Source organism: Eupeodes corollae, chromosome 2 (genome assembly GCF_945859685.1).
Source record: "Eupeodes corollae chromosome 2, idEupCoro1.1, whole genome shotgun sequence".
NCBI lineage: Eukaryota > Metazoa > Arthropoda > Insecta > Diptera > Syrphidae > Eupeodes > Eupeodes corollae.
In genome coordinates, this window is record NC_079148.1 from 154,978,003 (window position 1) to 154,994,976 (window position 16,974).

General features: G+C 30.5%; 1 protein-coding gene across 1 annotated transcript in view; it reads left to right on the forward strand.

Moving 5' to 3' along the window:
* LOC129944712 (protein vein) overlaps positions 1-16,974 on the forward strand; it is a 91,795-nt gene that overhangs the window by 68,868 nt on the left and 5,953 nt on the right. The window contains exons 2-5 of the mRNA XM_056054348.1: positions 5,008-5,179; positions 9,618-9,742; positions 11,633-11,753; positions 16,884-16,945. Coding sequence (XP_055910323.1) covers positions 5,008-5,179; positions 9,618-9,742; positions 11,633-11,753; positions 16,884-16,945 — 480 coding nt within the window. The remainder of the gene's footprint in view (positions 1-5,007; positions 5,180-9,617; positions 9,743-11,632; positions 11,754-16,883; positions 16,946-16,974) is intronic.

The following is a 16,974-nucleotide window of genomic DNA, read 5'->3' on the forward strand; positions in this document are numbered from 1 at the left end:
TACAATCAGGTAGTATTGGACGTGTTCAAAACTGATATCCCTAAAATCAACTCTTGAGTGCCACAGAGCTCCGTATTGTCTCCGACACTCTTCCTTATTTTTATTTGTAAGCTCTTCTTTATGAAACTTCTAATTCACTAATTTTTTTCGCTGAAGGCAGTAGCCTTTGCTTTTCAAATTCTATTGTGAATTCACATCTTTGTATTTTAGAGCTGTTAATCGTTTAGTATTTTGTGTTCGTCAATGTTCATCGTGTTCCTGGCATAAACTATACTTTTTAAATAACTCCTTTTCATCGTAAAATCCAAAATACTATTTTTTTTTTAGACAAAGCGTCCTGAGATCTTTGCTTTAAAAAAAGTTGATTCTGGTTTCGATGTGGCAAGGTGCCCTCGTCCTGTTGTAAATATAAGTTTTTCTTTTGTATTTGCGGACAGACAAAAGCGTCTCTCTATACATTTGAGGAAATAAGTCTACAATCTTAGCTGATTGACGTTTCTGTCAAAACCATCTCAAAATCTACAAAGTTGTTCAATGTTGAAAAAGAAGGTGTGTTCAGAAGGCAAATGTTAAAAATTATTGGTTTAAAAACAAAAACCCAAAAGAGAATGATCTTTTATTTTAGGTTCCTTCTAAATTTTGATTGGATAATGTTGAAATTGACAAAAAAAAAGAAGTTGGTTTTTACTTTCAAAAACAAAACTGTTAAGAACATTAAAAAATTAAAACGTTGCCTTTTGCGGCTTGCAAAAAAAAAATTTAAAAGAGCAAAATTGTTTTAGTGTTATTCTTTATAAGTGCCCCGTTCATATTAGTCTTAGATTGATGTTATGTAACCTATAAATTGACACTGAAATAATTTCTCAAATCCGACAAGTAGGTTCTAAGATTAAAGAGTTCAAACAAACAAACAAGCAAACTTTTCACCTTTATAACTAAATTTGTATTACTTTTCATTCCAAAAACAGTTTGAAATCGTGTCATTTAAAATTAATAAAGTTATTTGCAAGATCGAAAACGAATTCAGAAATAGGTTTTTAGTTTTGGAATCTTGAGAACTACACTAAAAATTCGTGACCAATATAAGCATCAAATTTTCGAAAAAAAAGAGTATACATTAGTTCATATCAATCTTCTAGTCAAAATTGTCAAAATTAGACATTCCCTAATTTGCCAACAACTTGTTGTTATTGTTAAAATATAAAAATGAGCTATCAAATAAGTGTCCATTTAAAAAACAAACACCCGATCTCATCTAGTTAGATGACAATACAATCTTCTAAAAATACCCCAAACAAATCTTAGACTGAATGGAAACAAGCTTTTTTTCATTCTCTCGATTGCTTGGCCATGCAAGCCTTCTATTATCACTCTTTAAAAAAATAAAAGAAAAAAGGTCTTCTTAACATCCCTGGTTTTGTATGTTTTTTAAATTTGTTTTTTTTTTTAATTCTTATTTTTCTCGACCCAATAATGACGCATTGAAAAATAAAGAATTAATTTCAACTTAAGAATACGTTTGGTTTTTTTGAATTCAATAAATAAATCCACTAGACCAATAAACTTAATTCTTTATTTTGTTTAATATAAACTTTGTATTCTTTTAAATAATAAATTTACAAATACAAAATTTCGACTGATGCTTATTTTATAAAAAAGAAATTAGGTACACATAAATTTCGATATAATATTCACCTGTGAATGTTTTATTCTTGAAATTTGCCGTAATATAAAATATTAGTTTGATGTCCAAATGATTTTCTTTAAAGTTTAATCAAATGAAAAAAATTTAGCTCTAACTCAATTATTAAAACTTATGGATTAATTTAAGTGACACTATTGGACGTCTATTAGAATTTATTATATTTTTGGAATTCAAGCTATGATACATTATGTAGGCGGTCCCGTCCCGTTCAGTATGAGGTGTGACGAAGAATTGTCAAATAAATTAAATGTATACAAACACACTTTATTAACAGTTTTTTTTTTCTTTTCTTTGTTTTATTGGGTAAGTTATTTTGTAAACATGGCGATGGCGATAGTGATGGCGGCCGCGCTAAGGGCATTTTCATAGTTCTAGCGCATATAAGTATTTGTTGGCAAATGCTCAAAATTCATTATTCACAAAATTTATAAAAGTAAAGAGCATGGTACAATTTAATCATAATCAATTTCAAATATTGTTTCTTATGTCAAAAATGCTATTTTTGAAATCTTACACATATGTGAGTGCATTTATGTCTCTCGCGAGCACATAGGAACACAAGAAGTTGCCCTTTTGCATTGAAAAATGAAGAAACATTATGTAGACATGATTTGTTTTGAAATTATATTTTTTTCAGGATACAAATTTTTGGCAATAGAGCTCAAGAGCTGATATTTTCAAAGCGAAGTTTTATAGTGTTTCGAATACAAGTTTTCATTTCCTTATGACCATTCTGAAAATTCGATATTCACTTCGAAAAAATTTCGAAAAGGGTGAAATATTGTGGAGAGATTTATTTATACGTCCCGACACTTCCTTAAACAATAAGTGTATAACATCATTGTAATGTTTCTTGCCTTAACTTTTTTACTGTTATTTCAACGGTGTATGATAATAGTGAAATAGTCACCTATATTCCCCCTTAACAAGTTCAACAACCTTGAAATCAGCCTTGAAATCGATGAAAAGATGGTGGGTGTCGATTTGGTGTTCTTGGGTTTTTTCCAGGATCTGCCGTAATGTAAATATTTGATCAACTGTGGACTTTCCCGGTCTAAAACCACACTGATAAGGACCTATCAGGTTGTTGACAATGGGCTTTAGACGTTCACATATTACGCCAGAGAAGATTTTATAGGCGATATTAAGTAGACTGATTCCTTTATAGTTGGTGCAGTTTAGATGGTCTCCTTTTTTCAGGATCGGCCAAACAATACTGAGGTTCCATTCTTCGGGCATGCTTTCTTCCGACCATATCTTACAGATAAGTTGGTACATGCTCCTAACCAACTTATCTCCAGCTGCTTTAAAGAGCTCGGTATTCAAGCCATCCGCTCCAGCGGCTTTATTAGACATCAGCCTAGATATGGCAATCTTTACTTCGTCTAAGTCGGGAAATCGGGATTGTTGGCTTTCGTCGTCTATGTTAATGGATCATCCTGCCTGACAGCGGAATTCAGTTCGTCGTCGCCGTTATGCAGAATTTGTACTTCCATATCTTCATCATTGACTGCGGTTCCACTATGATGTTTCCAAATTCGTCTTTGCAGCCTTCGGTTCTAGGTTTATTCACCTGTTCATAAAACTTTCGAACTTCATTCCTGCTTTTAAACCTCTCAACATCTTCGACCGCACGCTTCTCATGCCCTCTCTTTTTCCTTGTGAGAAGTCGGCGTTCCTCTCGCCTCTTCTGCTCATAGAGCTCATGAGCAGCTCTCGTCCTTTTATGCAGCGCCGCACGCAGCCTGTTGTTTTAAGATGTAAGTAATTCTCAACCTTACTTAGGACTTTAAGTTGTCACTATAGTTTTAACTGGTGGCCATTTTGTCATCTGTGAAGTGATTTTATTTATTTTCGAATTATGAAAGTACATTTTTATTTCATGTCAATTTTGAAAAATCAACTTTTTTTATTCCATTTTAAAGTTATATACTATTTAAAAAAAACACCCTTTTCATATGTGGCACATACACGTCTTGTGTTCAATATTTTTAGTTCTTGACATTTTTTCAGAATAGTTTTTGTAAAATTATACCAACCTAACAAAAATGTCGAAAAATACAATTATTTTATTAGTGAGAAATTTAAATTTTTGACAAAGAATTAAGAAAATTTCAGTGTAACTAATTCCTTACTTTTGTAAATTGGTAGTAATATATTTTTTTATTGGTGTACGAACTTAAAAACTAATTTATTAATAGAGTCTCTTGTCTATCGCGCTTCTCTATAAATTTCTACGAAAATATCTAAAAATACGTCCATGTGCCAAGTCATTTAGTGCCGTGTCTGCGAATTAAGTATCCCGCTCATGACAACCACTTAAAGAATTATAATACCGTAATAGCATTTCATTCACATTCTGCCCATAGAAACAACAGCCAACGTCACCTTGGTGCAAATCCAAAGAAAATATGTCGCCGCATCATCATCATCATCTCATTCCGGCGGCGGCGGTGGCGGCTGCTCCTATGCCATCTTTGTCATCAACAGTGCCAGTAACGCGGCAGCGGCGGCGGTGGGCGGAGTGGAGCGGACCGGCAGCAATGGTGGCAATGGCACCCGGAAGGAGTCTCATTTTGCATAATAATCCGTCAGTTTGGCTGCTCTGCAATTGCTCTAAGCTATGAATATATGAATTTATACCTACACACATAATGTATGTATATAACAATATCGCACAACAAATCTACATATACAGTGACTCACTGCGCCATGTCAGAATATAATTGGAATCGAACTTATGAGTTTATTGACTCTTTGTAGCAAAAAGTCTTTTGAATGCGAATACGTATATTTTTCCATATATTCTTTTTTTTTTGATTTTTTCTTATTTCGTATTTTTAGAAAAAGTCCTTGGAGCGTATCTGTAACCATTTATATTAAAAATGAAACACATAATACTTGTCGAATGTGCTATGCAAAAAAAAGGATGTTTGGCATCATTCCAAATTCGTTTACGTTTACCTCAGGTGCACTGTCAGTGTGCGTCTCTATCGTCTCTTGTTTTTCGGTTTTGAAATATTGTTATTTTTGTTTTTGGATTTTGATTTTCAAAATTGGTTTTGTGTTTCAAATATATTTCTTCTTCGTCTTCGGATATTTTCAATTTGTTTATAGCCAACGTGTCTCTCTAATTTGTTTATTGCAAAAAAGTAGCAAATGTTTTTTTTTTTTTAATTTTGGAAATTTTGTTCATGTTTTAGTTTACTTATTTTATGTTTCTTTGAAATTTGTATAAACATATTTTCTATTTTAGTTAAACAAAAAAACAATTCATTGTTTATATTCTAATTTTTTTACAGCACAGCTCGCATCGATAAAGTCAATAACAGCCAGCAATCAAACTGTGGAAAATGGCAAGGAATTGCGAATTGTGTGCAAAGTGCAAGGACAGCCCCCGCCAAAGGTCACATGGTTTAAGGACCACAAATCGATAAATCGAAATAGGAGACTGTATCAATTCATTCATTATAAGTAAGTTGTCATTTAGTTTAAATTTTTTAAATTTTTTTTTTTGCAAAATTTCAGTTAATGGTGTTTTGAACTGAAATTTTATTTTAACAATCCCAGAATCATCAATATACTTAGAAGAAAAACCTTGAATACAAAATTAAGTGTGTTATTCGTTTAGCTAAACGTGAAGAGCTTTACAAATTTAAAGAAATATTGTTCGAATTAAATTGGTATTATTTTGTAAATATGATTTTCGGCATATGTCTACCGCAGTTGGTAGTTTCCCACCAAGGTATTTCATTCGACCAGTCCATAAAAGGTGTTTTGCTAGAAACAAAATTATTTAATTTTATGGCCAAGAATTTATCTTTGGTATAAAGGGCTTTTCATTATATTTTAAAAAAGACTTGAGAAAAGTGGCCGCAAAGCCGAGAAACTCAATTTTTGACCACTTTTTGCAGCAATTGGGTTCGTTTGTCAACAATCAACCGCCGAATATTTTCTTTCAAGACATCGATCGTCTCCTGATGATCCAGCATAGATAAGAGACTTCATACATAACCCCATTTTGGAAGCACGCTATCTTTTAATAAATTGATCGAACCATTATTTGGTAATAAATTTGCACGACTTGCAAATGTTTTTCAAGAATTAAAGTTTATTCATTATAAAATGCAAATAAAACTGATCTGACAGCTGTCAAAAAGACCACCTTCGAAAAAGGTATTCACAGATTGAAAACCACACGTTAGAAAAAACAGCCGTTATAAGGATTTGGTATACTTGCCAAGTATTAAATTCGAATGATAGAAAAGTCGAAAAGTGAGGCCGACGATTTCGTCCGTCTGTCTGCATAATTTATTGAGTTGTTTGAGTTTAAACTTGGAAATTAAGGTTTGAAGCATTATTTTTTATTTTTCTTAAGTCCGAAAAAAGAGTCACCATTGTTCAATTGTTTTGGTAAAAAATAGAAATTTCGAGCTCAAAAAAAGACTTAAATGATTTTTTTTCTTAAAAGTATTTCATCAAAAATGTCTAATTTTTCCTTAAATTTAATATCTCAAAAACAGGTAACTATATGTCAATGAGTTTCCAATTAAAACATATGTTTATTAGCACTAAATAATTTTAAACAAAAAATAATTATTACCTTCCCATAGGAAGTTATTGTAATGGGTCCGATTTTTCAAATTGAAAATTTTGACATTTCTCGACGTTTCAAGGTTCTTAAAGTCGAAATAAAAGATTGTTAGAAAGATGTTCGTGCGTGCATGTGTACGTATGTATGCTCGTGCGGTCGTACGTTCGCGATGTTTTTTTCATTGTCCATATCTCAGGAACCAGAAGAGATAAGGACTTCAAGTAAATTTTGTTATACAGATAATAATGCAGAAAGGGCTCTCCAGTAAATTGCGTGGGTGGTTTTTTAACCATAGCAGTTTAAAAAAAAAGTGAACAATTTGGTTAACCCTAAATATCTCATGAACCAAAACGCTAGAGACTTCAATTAAAATTAATATAATAAATTGTAACGTAATACCAAACAAATATATTTTTTTTTAAAAATGCAACGAAATGTTTTTTTTATAAATCAAAAAACTGAAAAAAAAATCTTTGTCACCTCGAAAATTTTACGAATACAAAATGATCTTATCTCAAAAAAAATTCTGTGCAACGAAAAATAACGTTTTTAACATCTGGTAAGATTTTGAGAAAAATCGAATTGACAGTTTTTTACAAAAAATAAAAACCTAACAAAAAAACAATACCAAAACATGGTAAAAATTTACTTTCGACTCAAATAGCTTTTCAAAAATTAAAAATATTGTCTTCAAACTTTTTTATTTCACAGAAAATATTGTTTTCGATATTCAGTAGTTTTTTTTTATAAAAATCCAACATGCCTTTTTTTCATAAAAAACTAAAATCTACAAGAAATACCTAGTACACAAATTTGGTAAAAATTGATGTTCGGTTCTTGATAAGCCTCAAATTTATTTCATTCATAAATTTTGTAAAAATGTAGGAAATGCGTCTTAAATTGGTAAAAAATTTTTTTCCGCTAAAAATCTATTTAACGAAACGAAACTAGATTTTCAAAACCAAACCATTTCTTTATATAAAAAATATTGTTGGTAATTTTAAAATTTTTAAGAATAATTCAATTAACAACTTTTTTAACCCAACCTTTCAAACTTTTAAGCAAGACAAATCGACAAACGGGGTGAGAAGTTATCAGTGTAGGTCGCATCCCAGCCTGAATAATTTTAAACAAAAAATAATTATTTATTATGTAATAATTATAATTATTAATTAAAAAGGTAATCTAAAAATAGTTAAATGATAGGTCATTTGAAAAATAAATACATACATAAATGGTGCTATTTTAAAACCGTCCCTTTTTCAATGAATCTGGTTGGTTGAATATTATGGTTCAATGTTTCAAAAGTTGCTAGTTTTTCGGCATAAATCAATGACTTAATATATCCCCATAAAAAGTTTGAGAATTGTCGTCACTCCATATTTTCAACTTTTGAGTTTTGACGAAGACTTTATACGAAGTCAAAATAATTTGACATTCTCAACTTTCAAACCAAACAATTATCATGTCAATTACAAAAAACACCCTTTTTCGTATACAATTTTCAACTATTTTCACAAAAAATTAAATTCTCGGACTGCTATCTTTATAACAAAATACAATTTGAGAGATTGTGAATTTCTGAACAAACCAATATCAAACTAATAACCAATTAAAGACTAAGATTTGTAAAAATAGTTTTTTTGAATAACTTTTAGTTTAACTAATTTATTCTTGTGATTCTGTTTTCAATTTTAATAAAATTTAGATCAATTCAATCTATTGTAAGTGTGTAAATTGCGTTTAAACTAAAAGTGAAAAACCATGTTCCTTTTCGAATTTAATATACTAATGCATATAGTCTCTAAATCGTATTTCGTATACACAAATCCAAAAACCAAAACCATATAACCGGAATTAATGCATCTTTATGACAAATCTTTCCCAAAAACCAAAACCAAAACAAATTTAAAAGGCAAATATTTCCAAATTTTAAGTATGCCTATTAAAAAGATACCTGCATAAATTAAAACCATAAGCGAAAGTTTTGAATAAAATTTTCCAAATTAAACCTATATTAACTGTGAACAATTATATTATCTGAAGAAAACTATCTTATCAAATCAATCGAAGATGGAAGTTATAATCAAAGATTGGAGATACAACTTTATGAAGTTTTTTTTTCTTCTTTATACACTTAACAGATGCGTAATCATCATCATGGTTTAACAAATTAAAAAACCATTAATTAAAGCCTAAATATTGTCCAACCATTTTTGTCTAAAAACCTGTGAAAATCCATCAGTCAAGTTGGTTGACTAATTAATAAATTTTATTTATTAATTTATATTTGCTTAATATTTCTTATCCAAAAATTAAAAAAAGGGTGTTTTTTTAAACGTATGGAACTTTAAAATATTTTATAAAATGAAATCAAAATTACTACATTCAAAAGACGGTCTTCTGAGATACAATTTAAAGATGATTTCTGGCATATGACTGCCTCGTCTGCCTTCCGATGATTATTTTCAACATTTGTGGCCTTAAATATCGGGTTTGCAATCTTTTAAGATTGTAATCTTTAAATACTTACTTCAATACAAAGATTGCATTCATTAAATTCCCTTTAAGTTTTTAACTTTAAATTTCAATCATTTCACCTTAATAAGACTGCAATATTTTTTCTCCAATAGTTTGACTTCATGCATTTTGTACATTCACTAACATTTTTTGTCTTCACTTAAAGTCTTTGTATTCTTTGGAAGTTTTTGTATTCTTTGAAATCTTTGCATTCACTTGAGAACGGCAAGAACTTCAAGTGAATATAAAGACTTCAAGTGATGAATAAATGAAGTCTCGCATGATTGCAATCAATTGATTGAAGATAAAATAATTGGTCAAATAAGGTCAAATAATTGGTGATTTATAATATTGTATGCTTTTGAAAGCCTCTTAATTATTGCTCTATAGCGCCATAGCAGGCACCTTTGACTGTAACGTTCTGGACAGCATTATATTATAAAGACACATCTTGGAAGCACAATTTAGAAGCGTTGTTCGGGTGTGAGCCTATATACGCTATGAAACGAAAAGCCAAACTTAAAACAACTGAAAAAATGGCAGCAAGTTGAAATGTTGTTGCCATCTTACAGTTGTATACCTCTTAAAAAACACCCTTTATAGAAGAAAGAGTTTTTTTTGGTCATAAACTGATCAAAATGTCAATTTTTATTTATAAATATTCATGACTTTATTTCAAATTTTGGAAATTTTTCTTTTTTTCGTAGTATTTTGAAAATTTCTTTTCCAGTTTTTTGTAATTTTGTTTTAAGTTTTTTGTATTGTACTTAATTTTGTTCCTATTTTTCATCTCAACAGGAGGAGATCGGAACTGATTATAAGATCTTTTAATAGTTCAGATGCTGGGACATACGAATGCCGAGCGAAGAACAAGGTTAATCAAAATCTGGAGAAGAGAAGTTTAGTGATAAAGGCTTATCCCAGTAAGTGAATTTTTATTTAAAATAAATCAATCATTTTATAAATATATTTATGAATTATGTGCTTTAACTATGTAAACTATATTGATGCAAGCATTTGTATGCAAGTAAAGAAAATAAAATATGGCAATGATTATATTCATCAAAGAACTGTAGGAGAATATAAAAACAAACAGGTCTAATTTAAACGAGCGAGTGCGTGCGACCAGCCAGGCTTGCTAAATTTGCCGCATTTGCATTTCTTATATGCACCTTTTTATGTAACGCATTCTTTACTGTCTCTCATTCATAACAGCTTTAAAAAATAATAATGATTTAATTAGGCGTGATTCAATTAATTAAATGATAACGAATATAATGATAAAAAACACTCTTGTTTTTATTCTTTAATCCATTTTTATATTTTGTTTTAATTTCACGTGATGCTTGTCTCGAATCGTCATTTAATTAACTTAATTGATAAATTACCTATACTCCCAGTGGCCTCTTTTTTTCAAATATAAATATACCATAAATAAAATGACAATGAGTCAGAATTTTTATCGATGATGCACATCGAACAAAATGTCACAAAATGAAATTTGAAAACTAAGTGACAAATATTCACACACAAAATTTACGATTTTTAATTTGCATATTGATGATATTTATTCAAATTGATTCAACCAAAAGACATACACCGATTCAAAATATGTTATTTTGTTTATATAGCGTGGGAGTAAAACAATTTATTTATTTATTGGAATTTTTTAAATAAATGAAAAACAATGCATGTAAATAATGCAATAATGCTAATTTTTGAACTTGTATGTAATGAATTCGAAATGAAATATTTTTGAGTCTGAGTAATCCAATTTTAAGGTTGTTTTTGAATAAGATTATAATTAAACACAAATCATTGCATAGCACTGCTATAATCAGCCATTGTTATTTCAAAACCAAATAAATCTCTTTTTAACCGAAATATTTTATTTTAATTTGTATTATTTCACTTCAAAATTAGAAATACATGATTTCAAAAACCTAACAAAAAAAAACTTAACCAAAATTTCAGTCTTATGGGATTTTCCATGGGTAAAATAAATCAATTTATTCTTCATCTAGATCTGAATTCCATGGGGCAAGTAAATTGGTTTATTTTTGATGTAAGATCAAATCTACAGATCTAGATTTTACAGCAGATTAACATTTCTTTGCACCAATACCAAAATTTTTTTTTCAAAACGTTTACCTGGGTATTAGTAAACCTTTGAATACTGAATAACACGAACACGAAGTTATACTAATACAATGACAATAAAAAAATTCCAATCGAGTTCCATGCGTCAAGAAAAAAATCAATTTTGCAAGAAAATCTGAATTTACCCATAGAAAACCCCATTAAAGAGATTTAACTAACAAGCAAAGTAACTTTAAAATTAATCAACTTCAAAATGGTGAAACTGGCAGTAGTACAAACGCGAAACCAAATCTTTCCAAGTGAAACTCGTGATTGAGCTTATTGAAAAATTGTTAACAAACATGTAGATCCGATAATTATTTCAATAGCCATTTGATATGCCTCTCTTTATAAACCTATGTACAGACGATGGTGAGATCTGTCAATAGTCTGACAATTATATCTGTCATTGAGCTGCCATTAACCAAACACGGTTGACGGAGGGAAAATTTTCACCAACTGCCGGAAGTCTTAAGCAATGGCTGGCAGTGACGTTTCTAATAAATATTGTCACATTTAGAGATTTGAGACAATTTTATTTTGTATTTACTAAGAGATTTGTCAATATTCTGTATTCACCTTAAATGAATAAACAATGTTCTGAATATTTGATAAAGAAAATAGTGAGAATTATTAAAAAATAAAGTACATCTATTTTCCTTTTTTCTTTACAGTGCCACGATATAATACACCCACGCAGCTGTCCGGTGGAAAGTGTCCAGAAGATGCATATGAGTTTTGTTTCAACGGAGGCACTTGCATGTTTTTCAAGGAAATTGGTTCCTACTCATGCGTGTAAGTTTTATTTATGTCAACATAACAAGTTTTTCGTTTGTAATAGAGATATATATGACTTTAAGTTGGCAATACTATTTTAACTGGCGATGGTGGCCATTTTGTCAGCTATCAAATCAACATGAACAATGCTTCAAAACTGCGCAAGTTTCGAAATACGTATCACGTGAAATTTTCTTTTAATTAAATGGATATACGTCGGTAACCAAAACTGTCTTATTTTGAATGATGACAAGCGTAAATTGCATGTTGAGACACCACATCACTTCCAAAAAAACTTATATCCGAAAAAAAACGATTGACCTTTTGGAGGATAGCATTCACCCGTTTCTGTCGATTTACGCCCAATTGACGGAAAAACTCATCGAAATTGATACTCCAGATAAGATTACGTCCGAGATGAACCAAAAATCGTATTTAAATTATAATGTCGAATAATGGCAATTAAAAATAACGTCTTTGCTTTATTCCAATTCAAAGTTTTATACCTCTCTTAAAAAAACGCCCTTTATATCAAAATAATGTGGACTTTCTGCAGTACAATTATTTTCTAGTAATAAAATAATATTATAACATCTCTTAAATGAAAAGTTTATTGATACAACGAACGTTATACGTATGAGAAATTACCTTGTACGTTTATTCGGTATACTGGACGTCTACTGTATGAGTCTAAAAATTTATTTTATAAAGAACAATTAACGTCTTCTATCCTGCAACTTAAATAAAATTGGAAACATTTTTTGTATCAATTACTTCAATGTTTCTCTTTTGTTTTTGACAAATGGTGTTGTATTAAAAAATCACAATTTAACACTCAATTTTTCAATGTTAAGAAAAATAATCAAATAAAACATGCCCAAAATTTTAGACGAAATTTTAAAGGTACCTATATACCTACCTTCATTCCTTCCTTCCTTCGTTCAAAAATAAAAATCTTTCGGGCATGGCGCATGGGGTGCAATCATTCTTTTCAATCCCTCCATGTGCCTACCTATCCCCGACCTTCCTGATGAGTCGATGGTACGTATTTTTGTTTTTATTTACTCTTCTGTTTAATACTTCTTATTTCTTTCTTTTTTCGGTTTTAATTAATGCATTTGCTGAAAGACATAGAGCACGTGTATCCTTACCCGAAAAATAAGAAGTAAAACAAACCATCTACATTATCGACCGATCGACCGACACGAGCTACGACGCTACGCGGTACAAGTGCGCCGTCACTTATTTTTTAAGTTAAAATGCGTTGCTTCTAAGGCGCATGGCTTAAAATTGATTTATCAGTTTCAAGTTGATATACAAAATAGACTCATAGTCGTAGGATGATAGCTGTCATTTGAGTTCTTGAGAAAACTATATTGTTTATAGTACGTTAGTTTTGAGTTTTGGGAATATGGATATACCTATTACAATATTGAATCATCTTAAAATATGAAAAATATGACTTCCTATTGAAAAAAATAAAACTTACACGTAGTTATGAATAAGAACTGTGATTCAAGTGAGTGAAATTAAAAATCAAAACATTTTCTTTATAAAAAATTAAATAGGTTTCAGAAAATAGACATTTACATATGAATGCTACTAACAATTTATATGAACTAATTTATGTTTTTTTAACTACAATTTTAATGCTTAAATATTAAGTCAAATCATCACGAAAAGGATTCCTCCCACCATAACCAGAATAATGTTTTGACTGTTTTTGAAATTAGGTATCTCAAAATCGAATAGATTAATAAATAATTTTTTTGACGAATTGGCTAGTTTATTTGTCTAAGATCACTATTCATTGTTACCTTTTTTTGTTGAAAACCCGAATCATATAAAATCTTTTCTTCTTCTCAGATTACCCACAACATAAGTGACAATTTTTTTTATATTTCTGAGGAAATCTCCGATATCTTAAAAATATAAACTGGCCAAATACTTAATTATATGACATATCAAAGTTCAAACGCCCCATTGTAACTTTCTTAGAGTTAGGCGTGTTCAGAAATATGACAAATATATTATCTTTAAGAGCTTTGGCTATAAAAGTTTGTAAGAACTTTTTTAATATTTTGTTTGCTTTCTTTTTTATTTTTTCCGTTTAAAAATATCACCGATAGATGAACACATCTTACTTGTCAAATATTTTGTTTTTTTTTCTATTCAAAAGAACAGCGTTTAAAACAAAGACTTGCATTTTCTTCGGTTTCCTGTTCCGATTTCGACTTGGCTCAGGAAGGGTTCCCGTATTAAAAAATCACCAATATGTGAAAACGTCTAATCTCTCACATAATCGAGCTGTCAAATATTTGTTTGTCAAAAAAAAAGAGCGTTCAAAACAAAACCCGTTCATTAACGTTTGTGTCAAAGTCTCTCCTTACATTATTGGTAAAATGTTTGACATTACATTGAATGCTTTAAATTATTTATTATAGAAACTCCAATTTTTAAACTTTTTTGAACTCCTGGCAAAATGTAAATAATTTTTTTGTTAATTTTTAAAAAATGATGATAAAATGCAACTTGATATATAATCAGAATTTTTTTTCGTATAAAGGATTTTCCAACATGAGTTTTATTAGCCCGGCATCTGGGCAGCTATCACTTTTGAAGCTGTGAACTCTCCTCTATCCAGTAAATGGCTTTTTTGAGAAAGGTTATTTACACATTGAATGAACTTCTTTTAAGCTATTTATCTTTTTTATCTAAACAAAAAACACACATCTTCGAAAATTTGCATAAATAAATCGAACCTTTAAAACTGATTTTGGCCTAAATTTCTCGTTAAATTTTACTAAAACATGAATTCAAAACATAATCTCAATCATACAATGTCACCGTGTTGTAAAAATCCCCTTATGAGTCAAACATTTACTCGTTTATATCCCAAAAATAGACCAAAAACCTAATCCATACGTCGTAAATGTTATAGTTTCCTATTTTCAAAAATAGGATATTGTTTACTATTTCGAGTCAATATTTTTTTCTTAGAAACCAGAGCCAACTATTAATTGCCCCTCAAAATAAAATGATTCAACAACAACAACAAAAACAATTCCAAAACATGATTGGGAAAAGATCTTCTCCCGCGGAAATACACCAACCACCCGACAGACAGACCGACCGACACACCCGCATTCATCGCACTTGCCTCTAAGTGGGTGCAACGAAATTTCCACAATTTTCCTTAAAAATGAAAACTCTTCTCGAATAAACAAGACATGATGCGAAAGCAAACCATCGATAGGGGAAAAAATAAACAATCACAAAGAAAATATCAAAAAATTAAAATGTTTAAAAACCGGGGAATTTCCAATTTTGTTTGTTTTAATCTTTTGTTGCAAGTAATTTTCGAGTTTTGAAAAAATATTCCTACAATGTATGATTTTTAGTTCAATATTTAAGTTGCGAATTGCGGTTAATAATATTGTTTGACTACATCCCTGAATTTTGATGATTTTTTCAACTTCAAGACAGCAAGTTCTGAAAGGCGCTCTTGGAAGACGACACAAATATTATCACTCAATTTAAAAAACACAGATCATTTAGTGCAGATGTTGAAAACAACAAATTGAGAAAAGAATAAAATAATGATTGCCTTGTGGTGTTGCCTCTTGTATTGCAGTTCCAGTCACTCAGTCAGTCATCGACATGTACAAGATTTTAGTGACAACCGAGTTTTCATGGGACTTACGAGGAAATACATAAAATAATAATCCTGAGGGACACATGTTGCATCCCTATTACATAGCATTTTGTTTTCCTCTTCCTTCCAAAAAAAAAAAAAAACAAATTATTCCTACGGCTTATAATGCCTGATGGCGCTCATCAGGGTTCTGTTTATGGTGTTTTTCAAAATGCGGGTTTGTTGATCTTAAAAACGATACATCGTCGTCGGTCTTCAAATCGATTTGAATTCTGTAATGTGATAAGGATAAGAAAGATGTAAATAGACATCTAGTAACTAAATTTTAGGGGAAAACATATTTTGTTTTTCGTATTAGGTTTCAGTTTTAGTGTTTTTAAATTTATTATTTTTACCAGCTTTAAACAGCTTTTGAATACAATGTGCAACAAGGTAATTTAGGTTGCGATCAAAAGTTATACTTTCTAAGGCTTTTGATGGCTTTGGTTCGAATCTAACTTCAAAATCAACCTATGACGTCAAGTTTTTGAGATACAACTTTTTATAATTCGAAAAAAATCTTATTTTGACAACCCATGGTGGGCATATTGTTTATTTTACTGTCTGTCCAAATATCTTCTTTCGATCAACCACTTAAAATCATCATGACAAGTTACAACGTCAAGCAACACTTGAAAATGATAAAACTTTGTTATCAAAGTGTGTGTTCTTTTTTGAGCGTTTTTATGTGGTATAGGGTCTTTCTTTCAAGTCGACTATTTAACATTTGTCGGCCAGACAATCAAGAAACAACCGTACGTCAACAAAACACAATAATCCTAACAATTACCTAGAAGCTGAAACCATAATTTGGTCAAACAAAATCATATTAAGCCGTGGGGCCAAATTTTTGTAGGAATGGGATCTTGAACAAGCAGTATTGATGACGCAACGAGGTGCCTATGAATCTAAATAAAGTTACGATTAGGTGTGGATTTTAGGCTAGAAGCGGCTATCACTGTCAACTGCGATCCCTAAAAGTCGATGATCACCAACTTCTTGTAATCCCAAGACTTATGGTTCCAAAAGGAAGGCGCTACGTGCTACACGAGCGAGCGGTTTCATGGCTGGGTTGTCTAGCGCAGAAGAGATGCCATTAGTCCAATTAAACCTTATTTATAGAAAACCCTTTAGAAAATAAAGATTTATAATTTGCAATATCGTTATGCGATTTATTTTTAAGGGATTTGTTGTGTTTTACCTAACCATAAAAAAACCTGTTCGGTTGTCTCTAACATTTTTAAAATAAAATCCTAATGTGATACAGAAACTTATGAAATGCAATCTTGATGTGAAACAAAAATATAAAGGCGATATTCGAATTCAGGGCATCCTAATCTTTTTAAAAAATATAATTATCAAGGGATGCTTTTAGTTATGTGGTTTTCAAATATATTTGTATCATTTAAAATAAACTAAATTTTAATTACCGTTAAAATTTGTATTTCTTATAGTTGCCCTGAAGGTTTCATCGGAGAGCGCTGCGATCGTAAGGAAGTCAACAACATGCCACCCAGTACGTACAGCAATGAGCAAGAATGTGGC